Below are 16,852 nucleotides of genomic sequence, written 5' to 3'. Positions count from 1 at the left end.
TAAACATGAATGATGAAAACAGGTAAACCCTGAGCAGATGGCTGCCTTTATGGAGCACTGTTCAAAACCACAGTAGTCCTCTAGGATCTGAGAACACTGTTTTTAGCCACTGTGATTGACATAAGCACGTGTCATAAAATTTACATAGTTACCAGGGCTTTGGGGCAATGTAACAGAAAATCGTCCTGGATATATTCAACTAGCAACTAATCTTGAAATGTGCGTGAGACAGCAAATGTTTTAGAAAGAGCCAGAGGTATTTCAACAATGTCCTTGGTAGCCTTTCCATAGAGAAAGGGATAAGGCAACAGTAGGCAGAGGCAGCACCCCAAGAGATTCCTTTCTTGACATAGGCTCTTATCTGGCCCTTGAAAGTCAGTAGCACCAGTTGCCCTACCCTACACTCCGAGTGTTTCCCCCAAGCCCAAGTTGGGGGTAGCACTCTGGAACTGGAAAAAATAGCTGGTAATAAGTGTAAGCGTGTGGTATGCCTAGTGTGTGTATGAGTACGTACAAGCTCTGGGTGACCACATCTTGAGCATTTTCAGACTCTGTCCTGTACTCAGAAAATGGGCAAGCCTTGATGGTAGGAAAAAGGGCCCCCACATCAGATGATTTCACTGAATAGCACTGCTACTGCCCCTCACCAGCTCACAAAGAGGAAATGCCCAATAACCACTGACTGATTTGGAAGGAATTCGGAGCGGACCTAAGCACAGCTAAGCTCCCTCCAGAATTCAAGTCTGATGTTTGTCTGAGTTCCGTGGCAAAGGCTCTAAAGGATCCTTAAAGGATCAATGTGGCCACGTTAGGGTGTCCAAATAAAGGCTAATCTATATCAGCAAGCCAGGATTCAGAGATAGACAAAAGGATGACATTGGCAAATCATATGGCAGGGAGTGGCTGCAAGCAGGTAAGGTTTCCCAAGTGCTAGTTTGGCAATAAATCAGTATCTGTTCCTAACTATATTCCTTCAGAGCCTTCAACTGTTAACCTTTTAGTAAGAAGTACCGACGAGACCAAGATCCTATGATGAGAGAGGTTAAACTTAAAAAAGAAACACAAAATAACTCGGTTTTAACATTTTATTGGGTAAATGATTTTAAAGGTAATAACAATAGTGTCAAAACTACTACAATATCTTTCCACAGCCATACCTTACAGACCCACATAAACCTTCTCATATTTTTTCTTTTTGCTCATATTTAATATTTTAAAGCCATACATGTCATATAAAATGCCCATTTCCAATAGTTTCTTCAAACTATTAAGCAATTAAATGTGGAAGGAAGGAGGGCCTAGTTATACTGGAAGGGGTTTCAGGTAATCTGTGATGTCTTACGGTAATCAAAAAACAGGTTACTAAGAAAGAAGGAAAAGAGGAGCTACTCCAGGTAGCTTTTTGCTCATTACAAGTCTCACCATTGTATCACCAAGAACTCATTATGCTGGTGACAGATTCAAAGTAATTTTGGGGAACATATAAAACACTAAAATAACTTAGAAACTAGATCCAAATATTTCAAAAGTAATCAACTTTGATATACAAAAGTAGTCAGAGGTGGTTACAAAAGTTTGTTTGCTCAGTGCGTCTATGTACCAGCGCAGTTACTGGGTAGAGCAAAATAAAAGGTTCATTTTCTTCTGAAATAGCAATAAAAAACAAGGAAAACATATCTTTGTATATAAAGGATCAATGCTGGTCTTAAGAATAATGTCATCAGAAACCCTTAAATCGAGAGGCACACAACGGGTTTCCACTTTTAAAAAATAAAAGGAAAGTCACCAGTTTATTTAAATGGAGGAGGTGCTCACACCCCTCAAATAAACTTAATTCATTTTAACATCACTAGCAAAAATCACTTAGAAACTGTACAAAAATAAAAAAGTTAACACATTTAATCCTGCAAGGTTTTTGTAAGGACTGGAAGGCAGGCTTTTGAAGCAGCATTTGGGCATGGCTGGGGGCTTCTTTGGTTTGATCTAACACACATAAGAGATGGAACCTATTCCAGATGACAGTTTCAAATTTCCTGCACATATGAAGACAAGATAAGAGGCCAGTATACAAACTTCCGGTGTGCTGGGCATTGGGACTGTATGTGCTGGACTAAAAAATCTTGTAACTGCTTTAAGCTTTAAGGGTGAGGGGAAGCAAGCCTTGCACTTCCTCCATCAATTTCACTGACCTCTCATGTTAGGGGAGACTACAGAGGGTAGTAGCACATTCTCGTGCAGTCAGAAGGCCACTTGAGGGGTGGGGGACAATTTGTTCATTTAGAATCTGGTACCTGGCTGACCTTGTTTAAGAACAAGAAAACCCTTCCAGAAATGGAAGCCTTTTGCTACATACCAAAGCAAAGTACGTACTCTTTCCAAGAGGAAAAATACCCAGTTGCATCTGAAAACGGAAAACTTAAATGGAACGAATTAACATTTAAAAGGGGCTATGTAAACTTTGTGCTACTCAAATGAAGTTCAAGTATTACTTCTGAGCTGTTTAAAGATCACTGAACTCATACAATATTCTGATGATAAGAGTGCAATTCACATTTGTGTTTCTGAACAAATAAATCACAACTGGCTAGAACACAACCTGTGCAATTAGAATCTTTGTCTGAGTTAAAGACATGCTACATATTTCAACATGTTCAAAGTTAATTCATACCACATAATTAACAGCTTTGTATATACGACAAAGGTGAAAGGGTCTAGCATTTGTTTGAAGCACACCATTACAGTTTGTATAACACCCTTTACACTACAAAGTCTTTTAGTCAAAAGCTACTTAAGAGACAAAAATGCACTTTGCATTACTTGAATACAAAAGGAGACAAAACTATCCTTTTCCCCCAAGCCATGTTGGGAAATATTGCTGACCTCGTCCTTTGAAGCCTGCAGGATGGTTATTTCTTCAGTATAACATTATTACACTGCTAAGAAAATCTGTATAACATCTGCATATATCAAGGATTTTAAAAAATCTGATATGATTTTAGAGTCCGCATGACCAGTCACGTGACCTGCTCAAGATTGATTAGCACCGTTAAATACATAAACACACATATATGTATGTATGTATAAGTATATGTACACACACACATCTATGTATGTAATAAATCTTTGCTAAAAAAAACTTCTAACCATAAGCTCACCCAGGATGAGGAGCCTGTTGAACTGATGAGATGATGGATAAGATGGATTTCACGATAATATTGGTCTATTTTGTCTTTCTTCAGTTTGCTTGTTTTATTTACCTTTTTTTCTTTTTCTTTTTCTTTTTTTTTCTTCTTTTTTTTTTTTTTTTTTTTTTTTTGCAGCAGACAATATCATTCAGCTTGTGCTCAGTTTCCCTATAAGGGTAAGAAAAGTTTCCATCAGGTAGCCACTTGTTTTTATACTGAAAGACTAATCTGCTCCAAAATGCTCCCAAGTAGAAATGACAGGACTCGAAATCCCTTTCTAAAGCCCAACAGCTAACTTTTTCTGACTAATCTCTAGCTTCACTGAAACTGGCTACCAAGATTGCATTTCAGGCTAACAATTGGCTTCTTAGTTAAGGCATCACAACTGAAAATGGTTATTTCAACAATGGATGCTGTGGATGAAGGAATACCAACAAACTTCTAAGAACTCTCATCAAAAACTAAAGCAGTTTGCTGTGCCCCAGTGGCAAGCAGAAGGAATTTAGCCCATTATCTCACAAACTAAGAAAGGATTTTTGAATTCTGAACTAGCAGTCTGTCACTTGTCACAGTAACTGTATGTATAAGCTATATCATTTTGATATTCACTGACATTTTTTATAGTTTTAGAATATATATTCTGCAGCATACTTTAATTCATCACTTGATATGTTGGCTTCCTATTTGAAAAAATTATATATATTTTTCCAAAGGGGTGTGTGTGGGTGGTATGTATATATATACCACACACACACACACACACACACACAGACACACACACATATACCATAAAATGAAGGTCATCTTCCTCCAGAATAATCTGTCATTTTTCCTGGGGATATATGTATGGACCTCCTATCTACATCAGTAAGTTATCCTTTGTATGCATCATGGGAAGACTGTCCTTGCAGATGAGCTGGGCTCTTACCATAGCACATCTGAATGCCAACTCCATTTTCACAGGTGTGACATAACATCAATGTAGTAAATGTGTTTCTATCAAAAGTATGTAGTGCAGAAAGAGATTCAAGCTATTTTATAGTATCTCTAAAACTCTAGTATTGTCCCCATGACAAACATATCTGAAATCATGACAAATATGAACTTTTGTTTCACTAAATTATCTTTACCATACCTTTAGATGGTAGCTAAAATGGACTCTAGCCAATCACGACTTACTGAAACCTAGAGCTAACAAATTTAAATTAATATAAAATAGACAAATGTCTCTTTTTGGTTATTTGCTCAAAATAATTTTTTTCAGCTTAAAAAAATACTTAAGAGTAAGGAATTTGTCTAATCTTCTGTTTCACATATAGAAACAATAAAATTTTACAAGAATATTTTTCTAAATTGCCTTTTTTCTAACCCCTCTTAATTCCACTTAATTATATTCTTCTCAAAGGCACTAAATTCTGTATCTGCTCTCTTCCTAGTATTTGCTGCTCATAAAAATGTTTCCTGTAGCCTTTTTGAAAGGTAGTTTGTACCTTCTCAAAACAGTGTTTTAGTTTGCAAATTGGCTCTATAAAGTGGTGAGGCAGTCTCTTCTGTGATAACCAGCACAATAGGGATAAATGATTTCTCTCTCTCTGTGACAAGCCCTATCATGGACCTTTGAATGCTCACTACTAGAACTAAAGTTCATATATTTTCACCATGGGAAAAACATATACTTAAGGAGTGAAGACCCAACTACTAAGCTGTCATAGCAAAGTGAATTTCAGACAAAAATCAAGAGTGATATGCAAATAACTGAATTTGATATGAATGAATCCCAAACTCAGGTATCAAAAAACAACTATCTTACTGAGGATGACTAAAGACAAACCTAAGTAAAATCCCTAAAAACTGCACACTTTCTTCCATCCACAGTCAAAGGAAGGGAGGGAGGGAAGGAAGAAGGAAAACGGGAAGGAAGAAGGAAAACAGGAAGCAAAACAGGAAGAAAGGCAAGGAGGACAGAAAAACAGAAACCTGACTGAGATAGCAAAGCAGAATTCTACATAGTATTGGAAGAAAAAAAAACCCAAAATTACATATGCTGCAAAAAAAAAATCAATGATCTAAAATAATAAAACGGGATCTTAACAAATGCCATTTTTCTACCCGTTACCATGATGATCTTAATTGACGATGTCAAAGCTTCACCATGGCAACGGAAACTATCATCATAAAATGGTACAGTAAAAGAGATAGCTAGACCAAGAAGGTGTAGGGTCTCCTGGGAAGAGGTCTGCAGAGAGGCCCAGTGACTGGTTGTGCGGCTCAGTGTCAGGAATAATGGTTATATGGCGGAAGGGGATGCCCAATGCCATTTTGGAAATGATGATGCTGGCGATGAGCAAGGTATTCAGCATAGCTCAGGGTCATCTTTTCACTACGATACCTGAAAGAAAGTCAGGGAAGAGAAAAGTTAACATGGAGAATTAGGTGACATGCCATTGTCAGTGCTAGGAAGGACCTTAGAGATAATTTTATAGATCAGGAAATGGGGTCCCAGAGAGACGCAGTGACTGCCCAAGGTCACAGAGATAGTAAGTAACAAAGCTAAGATCAGAACCTGGCAATCAAAAGTCTGAGTCCAGTGCTCTTTGCACTCTACTACTCCTTGTTTAAATTGTTCTTTTAGAATTTTTATTGCCCCCTCAGCCCCAGTTTTCTAACAGGAGTATGCATGTCATTCAATTCAGTTGATTATTTTTCTTCAGAAGTCTTCCACCTCTCCCTCTTTTACTGTTCTTTTCTCTGTCCATACATCTACTTAGGTCTTACCATTAAGTAACAACAACAAAAACAACTTTTCTTAATTCTGGTATCCTGAACTCTCACTTTTCCCCATGTCGGGCTTTCTTTTCATTGCCACATTTCTCAAATAGTTGTGTATATTTTCTGCCTTCAATCCCCATCTCACACTACTACTCAGCTCAGTGCTCTTTGGCTTCTGCTGCCACCCTTCCATGGAAATAGCTGTCAGAAGGCTTCCCCTGACTCAGCTTGACCTTTCCATTTGCTCACCACACCCTTAAGCTCTCTGGTGCTAAGGATTCTATACCTCCACATGCCCCTGGTTCTCCCCTGCCTCTCAGATTGCTCGTTCTCTCTGAATGCTCCTATCCCTGCCTTGTAGAATTTTGTTATGTTTCTGTATTTGGTTATTTTGACTCTATACTGTCTCCCCACAGTGAACCCTATCCTTACAATTTCAATCATATCTAGCTATGAGCTCATACATTTTCATTGACCTACTAGATATTTCTATATAGATATCCTAAGAAGCACCTCAAATCCAAAATCAATGCATAAACTTAACATGCTCCTCTTGTGGTCCCTACTTTGATTAAAGGGATTACCTTGGTCCTTTTTATCTAGATTAACGCCTTGACTTCCTTCTTTATTTCTAAATGATGACCCAGTCCTTTCATTTCTTCCACATTATTTTCATATCGATCCCCACCTTTCTTCCCATCTCACTGCCACAGCTCTAGTTAAGGCCCCTGTTGCACCTCTTTTGGACTGCTGCCGCAGATTCTTAGATAATACCAATGCTTCCTGGCTAATTTTCCTGTTTCCAATTCCATTCTTATACCTCCCCAAGCCCATCTGATTAAAATCCTTCAATAGCTACCAATTGCCTATAGAACCAGGTCCAAACTAGTTACTCTGGAACTCAGGACCCTCAATGGTCTGCCCAACCTACCATCTGGCCACATTTTCCTCTAATGATCAGCTTCTCTATTACACTGAAAGATCAGCCCAATCGGACTATTTCACATTCTCAGAACTTGCTTTGTACTTCACCACCCTTGACTCACAAGGTCTTCCTTAAGGGAATCCCTTTCCTCCCGCACTCTCTACCTGTCAAATATTCCACCCATTCTTCAAACCCAGCCCCCAACGGACCTCTTTGAAACTATCCATTATCCCCCTCCCACCCTCTTAGAATTCCTCTTTCCCTACTTCATGGGAATGGATCTTGTATTACCTATCATATTCTGCCTTAGATTAATACTTTTGTCCATGTCCCCTCTATTCGCCTCCACGGTGAACTCAGGGAGAGCAGGGATGGAGGTATTTCTGAATTTCTAACTCCTCAGAGCTGAGAATAGGCCATTTTTAGACTATAGGCATTCAATGTAGTTTTATGGAATTGAAATAAATGGAACCAGCAGCCCATTTTCCTAAAATGTATGTTTTTTTCCTTTTTAAATAAGCATCTGTGTTTTTTCATGCTGAAGTTTATTTAGCATTTGAGTTTAGCTCAATTGTGTTTTTCAGCAAGCTAACAAGTTTTCTTGGTAGACTTCTATCACTGCCAAAATTCTGAGGTTAAATTCGAATTTGAGGACTGTTTATCAGAATCCTGGGGTTCTGCTAAGTAATGTCAAAAGCTAGCTGATTGCTAATTCAAGTACTTTCTCCAATAAAGTAGTCTAAAGTCTCCAAGGGCTTGCTCGTACAAAAGCCAGAGTAATCACACAGAGCTAAAGATGGGAAAGATAGGCTCATACATCACACAGGCTTTACTACCAATCAGAGTTCCATTGTATCCACCCTCAGTATGACCCTGCCATTCATTTCCACTCTGTTTCAGAAAAGAGAAGTGTAGTTAGAGAGACCAAAGAAATCAAAGCGTTATAGGCATACACATCAAAATGTGCAGGTTAGCCTTGTGCTAGAAAATGTCTTCTGTACCTGGTCAGTTTTATGGTTTTCCTGAATTCATTAGTAATTGGAGCTTTGTATCCTCCTTTCCTCAATAAGGAGTCTATGGTCTGAATATGGTCCCATCCTGTAGAGAGTTGACCAGATAAAATATCAGTCAAGCACACGTAACAAACACCTTTCATTAAATACAAAATGACTTTGTAGAGGTCAGCTATCACTGTCACCAAATGCCATCAAATCTTTTGGTCCTAAAAACAATCACACAGAAAAGCTACGATGTCGTCCTTTACAAAAGCAGGGCCATCACCACACTCCTTAAATTCTAGCTATCCACAGTGTCAAACAACACTGGCTCCTTTATCTTCACATTCGAAGTCAAGGGGTCTAAGGGGCTGACAGAAATTGCTCAAGTCGTGACTGTAACAAACCATATCTGCTGTACTTTCCTCTAACGGCAACATCTTTAAAAGGGAGTGAAAAGCCTATATGCCATTTTGCCAACTCAGCATTTAGGACTCCCACACCACTTCACAGTAATTGTTGTTTCTTATGGTATCTTCTGTAATTCTGTAACCATTCAAGTTTGTGTGCAGTATTCAAGGGTATTTTTATTAGTTCTGACATGGATGGTATACTAGTATCTGAGGCCCTCTATCTTTTATGTATGCTTTACAAAGTTAATGATACTAGGAGATTAAGACATTTTCTAAAGCAACCCAAATAAATCTTCAGGTAACTGCCTTGAAGACTTTCTGATCTGGGGATTTAATGGCATTAAATTTTGCTATTATGTATCTCCCATTTATAAGACAAACATGGGGAAACCAAATTACAAGTGCTTTCTGACAAGAAGAAAAGCTCCCCAAGATAAAAGATTCATTTCAACCAACACAAAATCAGAATTTAGTAGTTGCTAAGAAAGGATACAATACTACAGAGTGAAAAGTTACTCTGTGTTACAATGTTGGTTCATACGGGTCTAAGCTCTATGTGTGAAATAGGAAAATTCTGATTAGGAAGTATAGACCAAGCATATAAAACACTAATATTTCATGTTTTCTCAATGCTCCAATCTTAATGGGAAACCTACAATCTTAATATTAGCAGGATGAGTAATGACAACCACCTAAGAATGAAACATTTGATACTTAAAATGACAAAGAATTATGTGGCTGATTGTCAAACAAAAGGCTTCTTTATGCCACAATGGAATATGGGAAAAAGGCACTTCAAATCAGTAGCAAATTGTTGCCTAAAATGAAACTCAACTAATATTAATTCTGCTTTTTAAAAAATATACACTTAAGGGTTTATGCCATCAAAATTCAATGCAGGGATTCAACTTCTGTGAGTACTTCACCGACTTGATACAGACATTGCAGTGGCAGTGATGGAAGAGTCACTTCTTACAATTTGACACTGTTCAATTATCAGACATAACTGCAAGGTCAGCTATCGCATTTCGATTTGTATATTTGTTTAAATTCTTCACCAGATCACATGAAATAAAGAACAACAATGACCTTGCTCCTTTGCAACCTCCGGTAGGTAGGTGGCGGTGCGTTTTGATCCTTTTTCATTGATGAATTCTATTCTAATGCCATGTACACCCACCTGAAAGAAATTGGCAGTTTTATTAGTACAGTCTTCTTCATAGAATCAGAAAGAAAAGGTTATAACTTAACTTTCAAGAGAATGCAGTTCTTCCTTTCCCCTTGTTTTTAGAAGGACATATCAGTTTTCTCTTTCCAAAGCTTTGACTTTGGATTTGAAGGCCATTATGATGGCCATGGAGAGGGAAAATACTGATTTGCATGTGCCCAACATGCACTAGGCTATGATACTGTGTTTCGAAAACTGGAACAACTATTCTGAAGCTGTGTGTAGAATAAGATGGTTGATGGCAAAAATCCTGCCCCCACTCCCAAATTGTAGCTCATGCCAATAAGGAACTAGAGACAAAGGTTACTGGCTTCAAAGAGATAGCAAACAACCATCCTGTTTTGCAGGTACACTCACCACTTCTGATTAAGTTCCAAAACTTTTGGTGCTGATCCCCTCCCAAACTGTCTACTCCCTTTAAAACCTTAAATTATATGTAGGCAAGCAAACACAGTCAGGTAAGATTGAAATATAATAATGAAAACAATCAGATCCTACATCATCACCCAGTGTAGATAGCATTTCTTTAAAAATGCATTATGACTTAGAGTGGGGTAGTAGCAGACCTTCACTGTCCATCTACACCATTGTCTTCACACAGCTCTACTACATTTAAGAATAAAGATTTCAAATCACTTCACTGTAGTGCATTATTGCACAGTCTCTTTATATACTAGCCCAGAGACCAATGTAACTTTTTTATGTAAAACGAGCTTGTGGTGATACCCTTAAAAAGGTAGTCTTCTAAGTAACTGTGAGCAATTTCTTGCTAATGTTTTTTTAAATAATGTGCTTTTCCTTTGGTTAGCATATGATCGAAAGGAATCTGTCCTTTCCCCTCATATCTCACATAGAATAGTATACAGGGCTAAAGATCAAAATGAAAAGTTTTTAACTTCTTTGTAAACATTGATAATAAAAACAAAATTTCAAAAGCATAATGACCCCATTCTGTTCTCTTGGATCTGTGGTTGCCTCAGGTCAGTGGTTCCCAGGTGGAGGGTCAGGTTGTGCAAGGTACTGGAATGCAGATGTAAGACCAGGTAAACATTATTACCCAAGATGGAGGCTTCTTTTCTGAGCAGGTGAGTAAAGTCATAGACCTCTATACTTGCCATACACGTAAAGGTCTAGAGGAGGAAAAGGGGTCAATGAAAACTTATTTTGCTGCTTCTGCCCTCAGCCTCAAGTTTTCTAATTTTTTTCAGGAATAAAAAGTCCTCTAGGATTTTTTATTTTATTTCATTCTTTCCCTAGGTCTTCACCCATCTATCCATTAGAGCCTGTCAGATCTTCTGAGGAATTCATGTTTTTTTTTTTTTTTTTTTTTTTTAATTTTTATTAAAGCACATCTCTGGCTATTTCTTCTATCTATTTAATATCAGTATTTTTATGAATCTCTTTCTACTAAAAATGAGACCAGGGTAGCTGTTTAAAAACTAACACAATACTTGCCTCCCATACCATGTGGGAAATAACTACATATAGCTGAGAAGAAATATGAGCGCTTAGCTATCAGGCATTTCCAGGATAAAGGACATCTCCTAATCTCTCCAGTGCCTGATGAGACAGTGACAAATTTGCAACATTTTCTGTATACTGACTTCCTGATCAGTAGCTTTGAATTTTTTTCCTTTGACAATATCAGATTCCTCATAATTTGTTTTTTAAAAAATATACAGCATTAGTAATTTATACTCCATTATCCACTGAAGTGAATTTTGAATCTTCAACTCTATTTATCAAAAATCTGTCATGTTAAAATTGAGAAGAATTTTGGTGTTTATTAAGGTGTCTAGTCAAAATTGTGATAGGAAGAATGTCTCCCTCTCTGTGAGATGAGAGTGTCAGACAAAATTAATGATATTTAACTGGCAAGGGGTGGGGAGCGGGTCTGCAAAGTTTATCAGAATTTCAGGAGGTTTCATGCTTCAACAAATATATTTTGGAAAAAGAACAGCTCCCCAGGTAATTTTTATTCTAATTGAACTAGATAACCTCTAATAAGCATTCTAGTTCTGACAAACTGTGGCTACATATTAAGATTGTTAAAAGTGATTTAGGTAAATGGGGGTAATTTAGACACTTAAGTCCTTTCTTTATAGGAGTACATCCTGTGTTCTTGAACAAAAATGTCACATTTTTAATGTCTAGTAATTTAACAATTAAAAGAAGTTAAGAGGCCAGGTGCGGTGGTTCACGCCTGTAATCCCAGCACTTTGGGAGGCCGAGACGGGCGAATCACGAGGTCAGGAGATCGAGACCACCCTGGCTAACACAGTGAAACCCCATCTCTACTAAAAATACAAAAATTAGCCGGGCGCAGTGGCGGGCGCCTGTAGTCCCAGCTACTCAGGAGGCTGAGGCAGGAGAATGGCGTAAACCTGGGAGGCGGAGCTTGCAGTGAGTGGAGATCGGCCACTGCACTCCAGCCTGGGCGACAGAGTGAGACTCCATCTCAAAAAAAAAGAAGTTAAGACTAATTGTATGGTATGTGAATGGTATCTCAATAAAGCTGTGTGTGTATGGATACAAAGGACACAGTGGCCAAAACAAAAATTACTCATGAATAAGACTGCTTTATTTACTCTGCATATTGAGAAGGTCTTAACATCAAATTTGATAAGAAAAAAAACCCAAATTCTCCAATTTTGATTTAGTACCACATTTACAACTTTTAATTGTTTTCTGGGTTCCTATGACTCTGAACAATTGAAAACCCCTGTAAATTGAACAGTAAGTATAGTGGTTTTAAAGTGAATTCTTTTTATGAACTTTCTTCATAGGTCATAAATACTCTCCACAAAGCTACAAAGCCCAAACCAGAGTGACTCATTTTTTTCAGCTAGCAGAATTAGGAGAATGGTAACAAAATCAAAGCATAGTAGCTTTCTTTCTGTCACCTCTTGAGCAACAGCATTTTCTTTACTCCTAGAACCACAAGCCACTAAAGAGTCATACTGCACAATCAAAACAGGAGAAGGAGAATATGGCCTACTGTGGAGAATGGCCAATTCTGGCCAACCTGTGGAAATCACTGGCTTTGCAATGAAATGAACATCAAAACTAACTCCATATTGTTTCAGGGAGGCATCTGTCACAGCTACAACTCCAAAATGTAACCCTCATACATAATAATTGAATCCTCCCTTATACATATTGGAGAATCCTTTGGCCCAGCAATATCCCAAGAGACAAAGGCTATAGTTGCAATTATAAACTAGATAAATGATCAGTGAACCAGGGAACTGGGATTCCCCGAAGCAGATCTTTAAAACTCTACCACAGTAACTTTCTAAGTATGGATAAGGGGGCCGCATGTGGGAATACTATGTCACTAAACATACCCCTAACTAATCCTGCCACTGTTTGAAGTCCAGCCAGTTTCGATAAAAACTGGAAACTTGAAAATCTAGCCTTATGGGTCTGCAGGTCATTTTCAAAATTACTAGATGGTCTATGAAAAAAATGCTTTCGAGGTCCATCAATTGCGATAATATTCTTTTAATCAAGACTGTACTTTTGCTAAGCAAAGCTATAAATCAACTCCAATGGTAGTAAATTAAATGTAGGACTTATAGATAAGAGGATATGGAATTAAGCAGAGCTGTATTTGTGCGTGCTGATAGAACATTAAGACCAGTTCAACGGATTCATATTTCATGCTAAAAAGAAAGCCATATTTATTCTGAACCATTCCATAGCAAGTGATTTTTATTAATGCTATTATACAATCTTTTGTTTTTAACATTGTTCAGAATGATTAAATATCAAGATTAATGTTAAGACCCTAAAATATATCTTGATTATTCTGGGGTTGATTATCCAGTTTAGGGATTATGTATCCCTAGCTCCACCTGGCCTCAGCCCCATCCTCTTTCAGCTCTTGTTCATTTTTCTATTTTTTCACTCCTCTATCAGACAGCACGTGGTCACAGAAAGAAGAGGTACACACAAATTAATCAATTTTGCTACATAGTAAAAGGTTTGGTAGGAGAAGAGATTATAAATAATGGCTAAAATGAAGGTTTGAGACTGTCTGCAGATTTCATTTATCCTTGTTATCTAGTCCCGTGTTAGAAATGTGGCTTCATTTAAAACTATTATCCTCTAATGCAGTGATCCTCAACACAAGAGCATTTTTTAAAAGTACCCTCTCCCATATTATATTCCTTGTAATTGCACAGTCAAAGCTTAATGTACCCTAGTCTGTCTAATAAGGCAAGTGTTAGCCTTGTAATCCATAAGCAGCACTACAAAAGGGTCTCACTTTTACTTGTGAGCCTTGTCAGCAAGCCAACAATCTGAATATGCTGAAACATGAAAAACAGCCATCTGGCTAAAAGCATAAATGAGTATAAAATGTGCTCTGGCTAAGTTGAGTAGCCTCTGTGTAAACCTCTGACACTTTGGGTCCACAATTACCTCCACAGTCCTGAGCCTCAAAGCTAAATCTTCCCGATTGTATCCTGGCCAACAGAACCACTCTACTTCCTTGGGTGGCATCCTGTTTTAGCAAATACCATGGTCAGTCCCATTCTTCTCCATTTTCAGAACTAAATGCTGGGTTTCCCTGTAATATTATGGCCATGGCTTACTCTGCTCATTTTCAGTGAGTTCATCTGAATAACTTAAGAAATTCAGGAGGTCAAAGAATCGAAAGTTGTTTGACATGTCTTTTTGGATGAAATCATTTGGCAAAATATGCTTTGCAATTAACAAAGCATCCAGTTACTGGCCATTCACATAAGACTGACCTGCCACGCTCAATATGCCAGTCCAATTGAAGTGAATGAAAGGACACTGTTCCTAATGAGAGGAGCTTAGGATGTTTGGCACATCCCCTAACCTTTAGAGGCTGGTATCGCAGAAGAAATGCATGCTCTCTCACAAAACAACCCTGGGTACCACGGACAGAAACAAACACTGTATTGGACAGTCAATGGGTCTGACCCAGAGTCTGGTGTTTCTTACATTCTTAGGAGGAAAAAAACTACGTGCTACATCTCCTAACAGCACAAAACCCTTGGTACAGCATGGTCCACTCTTGAACTTATTGCCCCACAGTTCCTTCTGCCCTGCTCCAGCTTAGTGTTTTGAAAACAGAAACTCTTCCTTTTCCTAGTGAAAGCAAATTCAGCATAAAAGAGAAAAATACTTCAAACTTAGGCCTACTCCAAGTTTATTCTCTTGGATAATTCTTTGAGTTGGAAAAGTTAAGAATTTAATCATAGAAGCCGATAAGGATTTGTACAGATCCTAATAAACCACTTTCCCCAAATCTGATACTATTAAAAAAAATTTAGATGACATATTATCTCGATCTGCCCATCAAATCTTCACAGTTGTTACTCTGCATCACTTCAACCAGCCCACCAATTTGAAAAGCAGTTCTGGAGTTCTGAAGGTACACATCTATCTAACATGATCCCTTCATAATCTGGCCAAATTGTAAATTTTTACAACAGTGTTGCTGCAATTCAGCTTTTGTTTTTGCTCAGTATTATTTACTCTTGTAAACATTAGAAACTGTAAACATTCATTTTTTTTTTCTGTTTATAAAAGTAGTACATATGTCTTACAAAAAGATTCCTTTTAGAGCCAGGCACAGTGGCTCGAGCCTGTAGTCCCAGTTACTTGGGAGGCTGAGGCAGGAGGATCACTTGAAGCCAGGAATCTGAGACCAGCCTGGATAACAGAGCAAGACCCTGTCTCTAAAAAACAAACAAACAAACAAACAAAGCATCCTTTTAGGAAAGCATAAAGGAGGAAATAAAGATGGCCTGTAATCCTAGTACCATCCGCCTAGAGATAACTCTTATCTTAGTGACATAAAAAATATTTTTCTCCTGAACCAACTGAGATACCACCACAGACTATATTTTAGGCTGTTTTCATACATGATGTGACCAGTTCCTATACCTATCTTTATTTTCAAATATCCTTTGAGATGCATTTAGAAGCAGAATACCAGAAACATAAATCAAAAAGGATAATTGATTGCAAAGTCATCACCTGAGCATGACTTAACCTTTTAACATACTCTACTATAAAACCTCTGCTTCATCATCTGTCTCAGCTGAAGTTTTTCTTCTTTTCCCACTTGTTACTTTGTGAAAAAGGTCCCCTTGACCAAAATACATATGTGTTGCTCTTCTCTAAAATCCCTGCAAATTAGTCACCTTTGGCTTAGATATTAGTTCAGTCTCCATGAACCAATTCTTGGCTTTTACAGAGCTTACCAAATGACCAATTAGGGCCAATTTACGTAGGAGACTTAGACTACTTGTCTATCAGGAACACAAGCCTGCCAATTTATTTCACAAAAGCCACTGAACAACAATCTGATAACATTTATTTTAATAGCTGACACATAGTTCTAAAATACCTGAACTCTCTAATAGTCACCATGAAATTTTAGTAAAATTTTAAATAAAGTATGGCTAAGGAAGAGGTGCTTTGAAAAACTCTGAAGCCAAACATGTTTATATAGCTTTTGCAATGAAAGAAATTGTTCTTACTCTAAGATTTTGCAGAGAACAAGTGACAGCTCAGAGTCCAACTAAGGGGGAAAAAAACCAATTCTCTGTAATGATTAATTATAATGAACATCCCATAAAAACTTAACATCCTAAAGCTTCCCAAGGAACGTTCAGGCAGCACAGGTGACCTTTAAATAAAAAGCCTGCTTTCTATCAAAGTTAGAAAAATACATTCCTTCCATTTCTTAAAAAAGGGAATAAGGGAGTGAATTTACAGACAAGAAAACTAAAATTAAAAAATTTTTTCAAAACCTAGAGATGTGACTTAGTTTACTTTCCAAAGGCTAGTGGGGACAGGGTGGGTGGGGGGGAAGAAGCAAACACACCTAATAGGAAATAATGCTGTTTGCCTAATAAGAAATTAAGAAAAATAAAATTGTATTCGTTAGAACTGTACACTGTCTGACTCAATACAGTTTAACTTAGCCTACAAAAGACATTTGTTCCTAAAAAGTTACATGTGGGTTGAGTTTACATAAATGAATTAATCTTAAAGTCAAGAGGAAAACAATAAAATTCTATAGTGAGTTCTTCTACAAAGCAAAATACGTATTCATAAAGTGAATAATTGCTCTAATGTATTTGCCTAATTTAGACTTAAATATATAATATTGACTTAAAACAGGAATGATACAGTAATTAAATGGAGACATTAATGGCTTAGAGCATTTTTCTTCCTAAAGGGAATTCTTTTTGTGAACAGGAAATCTAGAAGGTACAACTTAAAAACTGGACTATTTCTCACTTTTGTTGCCTACATTTAACTTGGCAATGGCCACTTTAAAAGTTAGGGAT

General features: G+C 37.5%; 1 protein-coding gene across 2 annotated transcripts in view; it reads right to left on the bottom strand.

Moving 5' to 3' along the window:
* Positions 1 to 1,071: 1,071 nt before the first annotated feature.
* Positions 1,072 to 16,852, bottom strand: part of AMMECR1 (AMMECR nuclear protein 1) — a 132,899-nt gene continuing 117,118 nt past the window's right edge. For both annotated transcript variants that reach the window (XM_007992565.3, XM_007992564.3), the window contains 3 exons: positions 9,377 to 9,467; positions 7,881 to 7,977; positions 1,072 to 5,574 (listed from right to left, as the gene is read on the bottom strand). In XM_007992565.3, the coding sequence (XP_007990756.2) occupies positions 5,460 to 5,574; positions 7,881 to 7,977; positions 9,377 to 9,467 (303 nt within the window). In that variant the 3' untranslated portion in view covers positions 1,072 to 5,459. The remainder of the gene's footprint in view (positions 5,575 to 7,880; positions 7,978 to 9,376; positions 9,468 to 16,852) is intronic.

Source organism: Chlorocebus sabaeus, chromosome X, assembly GCF_047675955.1.
Source record: "Chlorocebus sabaeus isolate Y175 chromosome X, mChlSab1.0.hap1, whole genome shotgun sequence".
NCBI classification, from domain to species: domain Eukaryota; kingdom Metazoa; phylum Chordata; class Mammalia; order Primates; family Cercopithecidae; genus Chlorocebus; species Chlorocebus sabaeus.
This window is presented reverse-complemented; position numbering and strand designations above follow the sequence as displayed.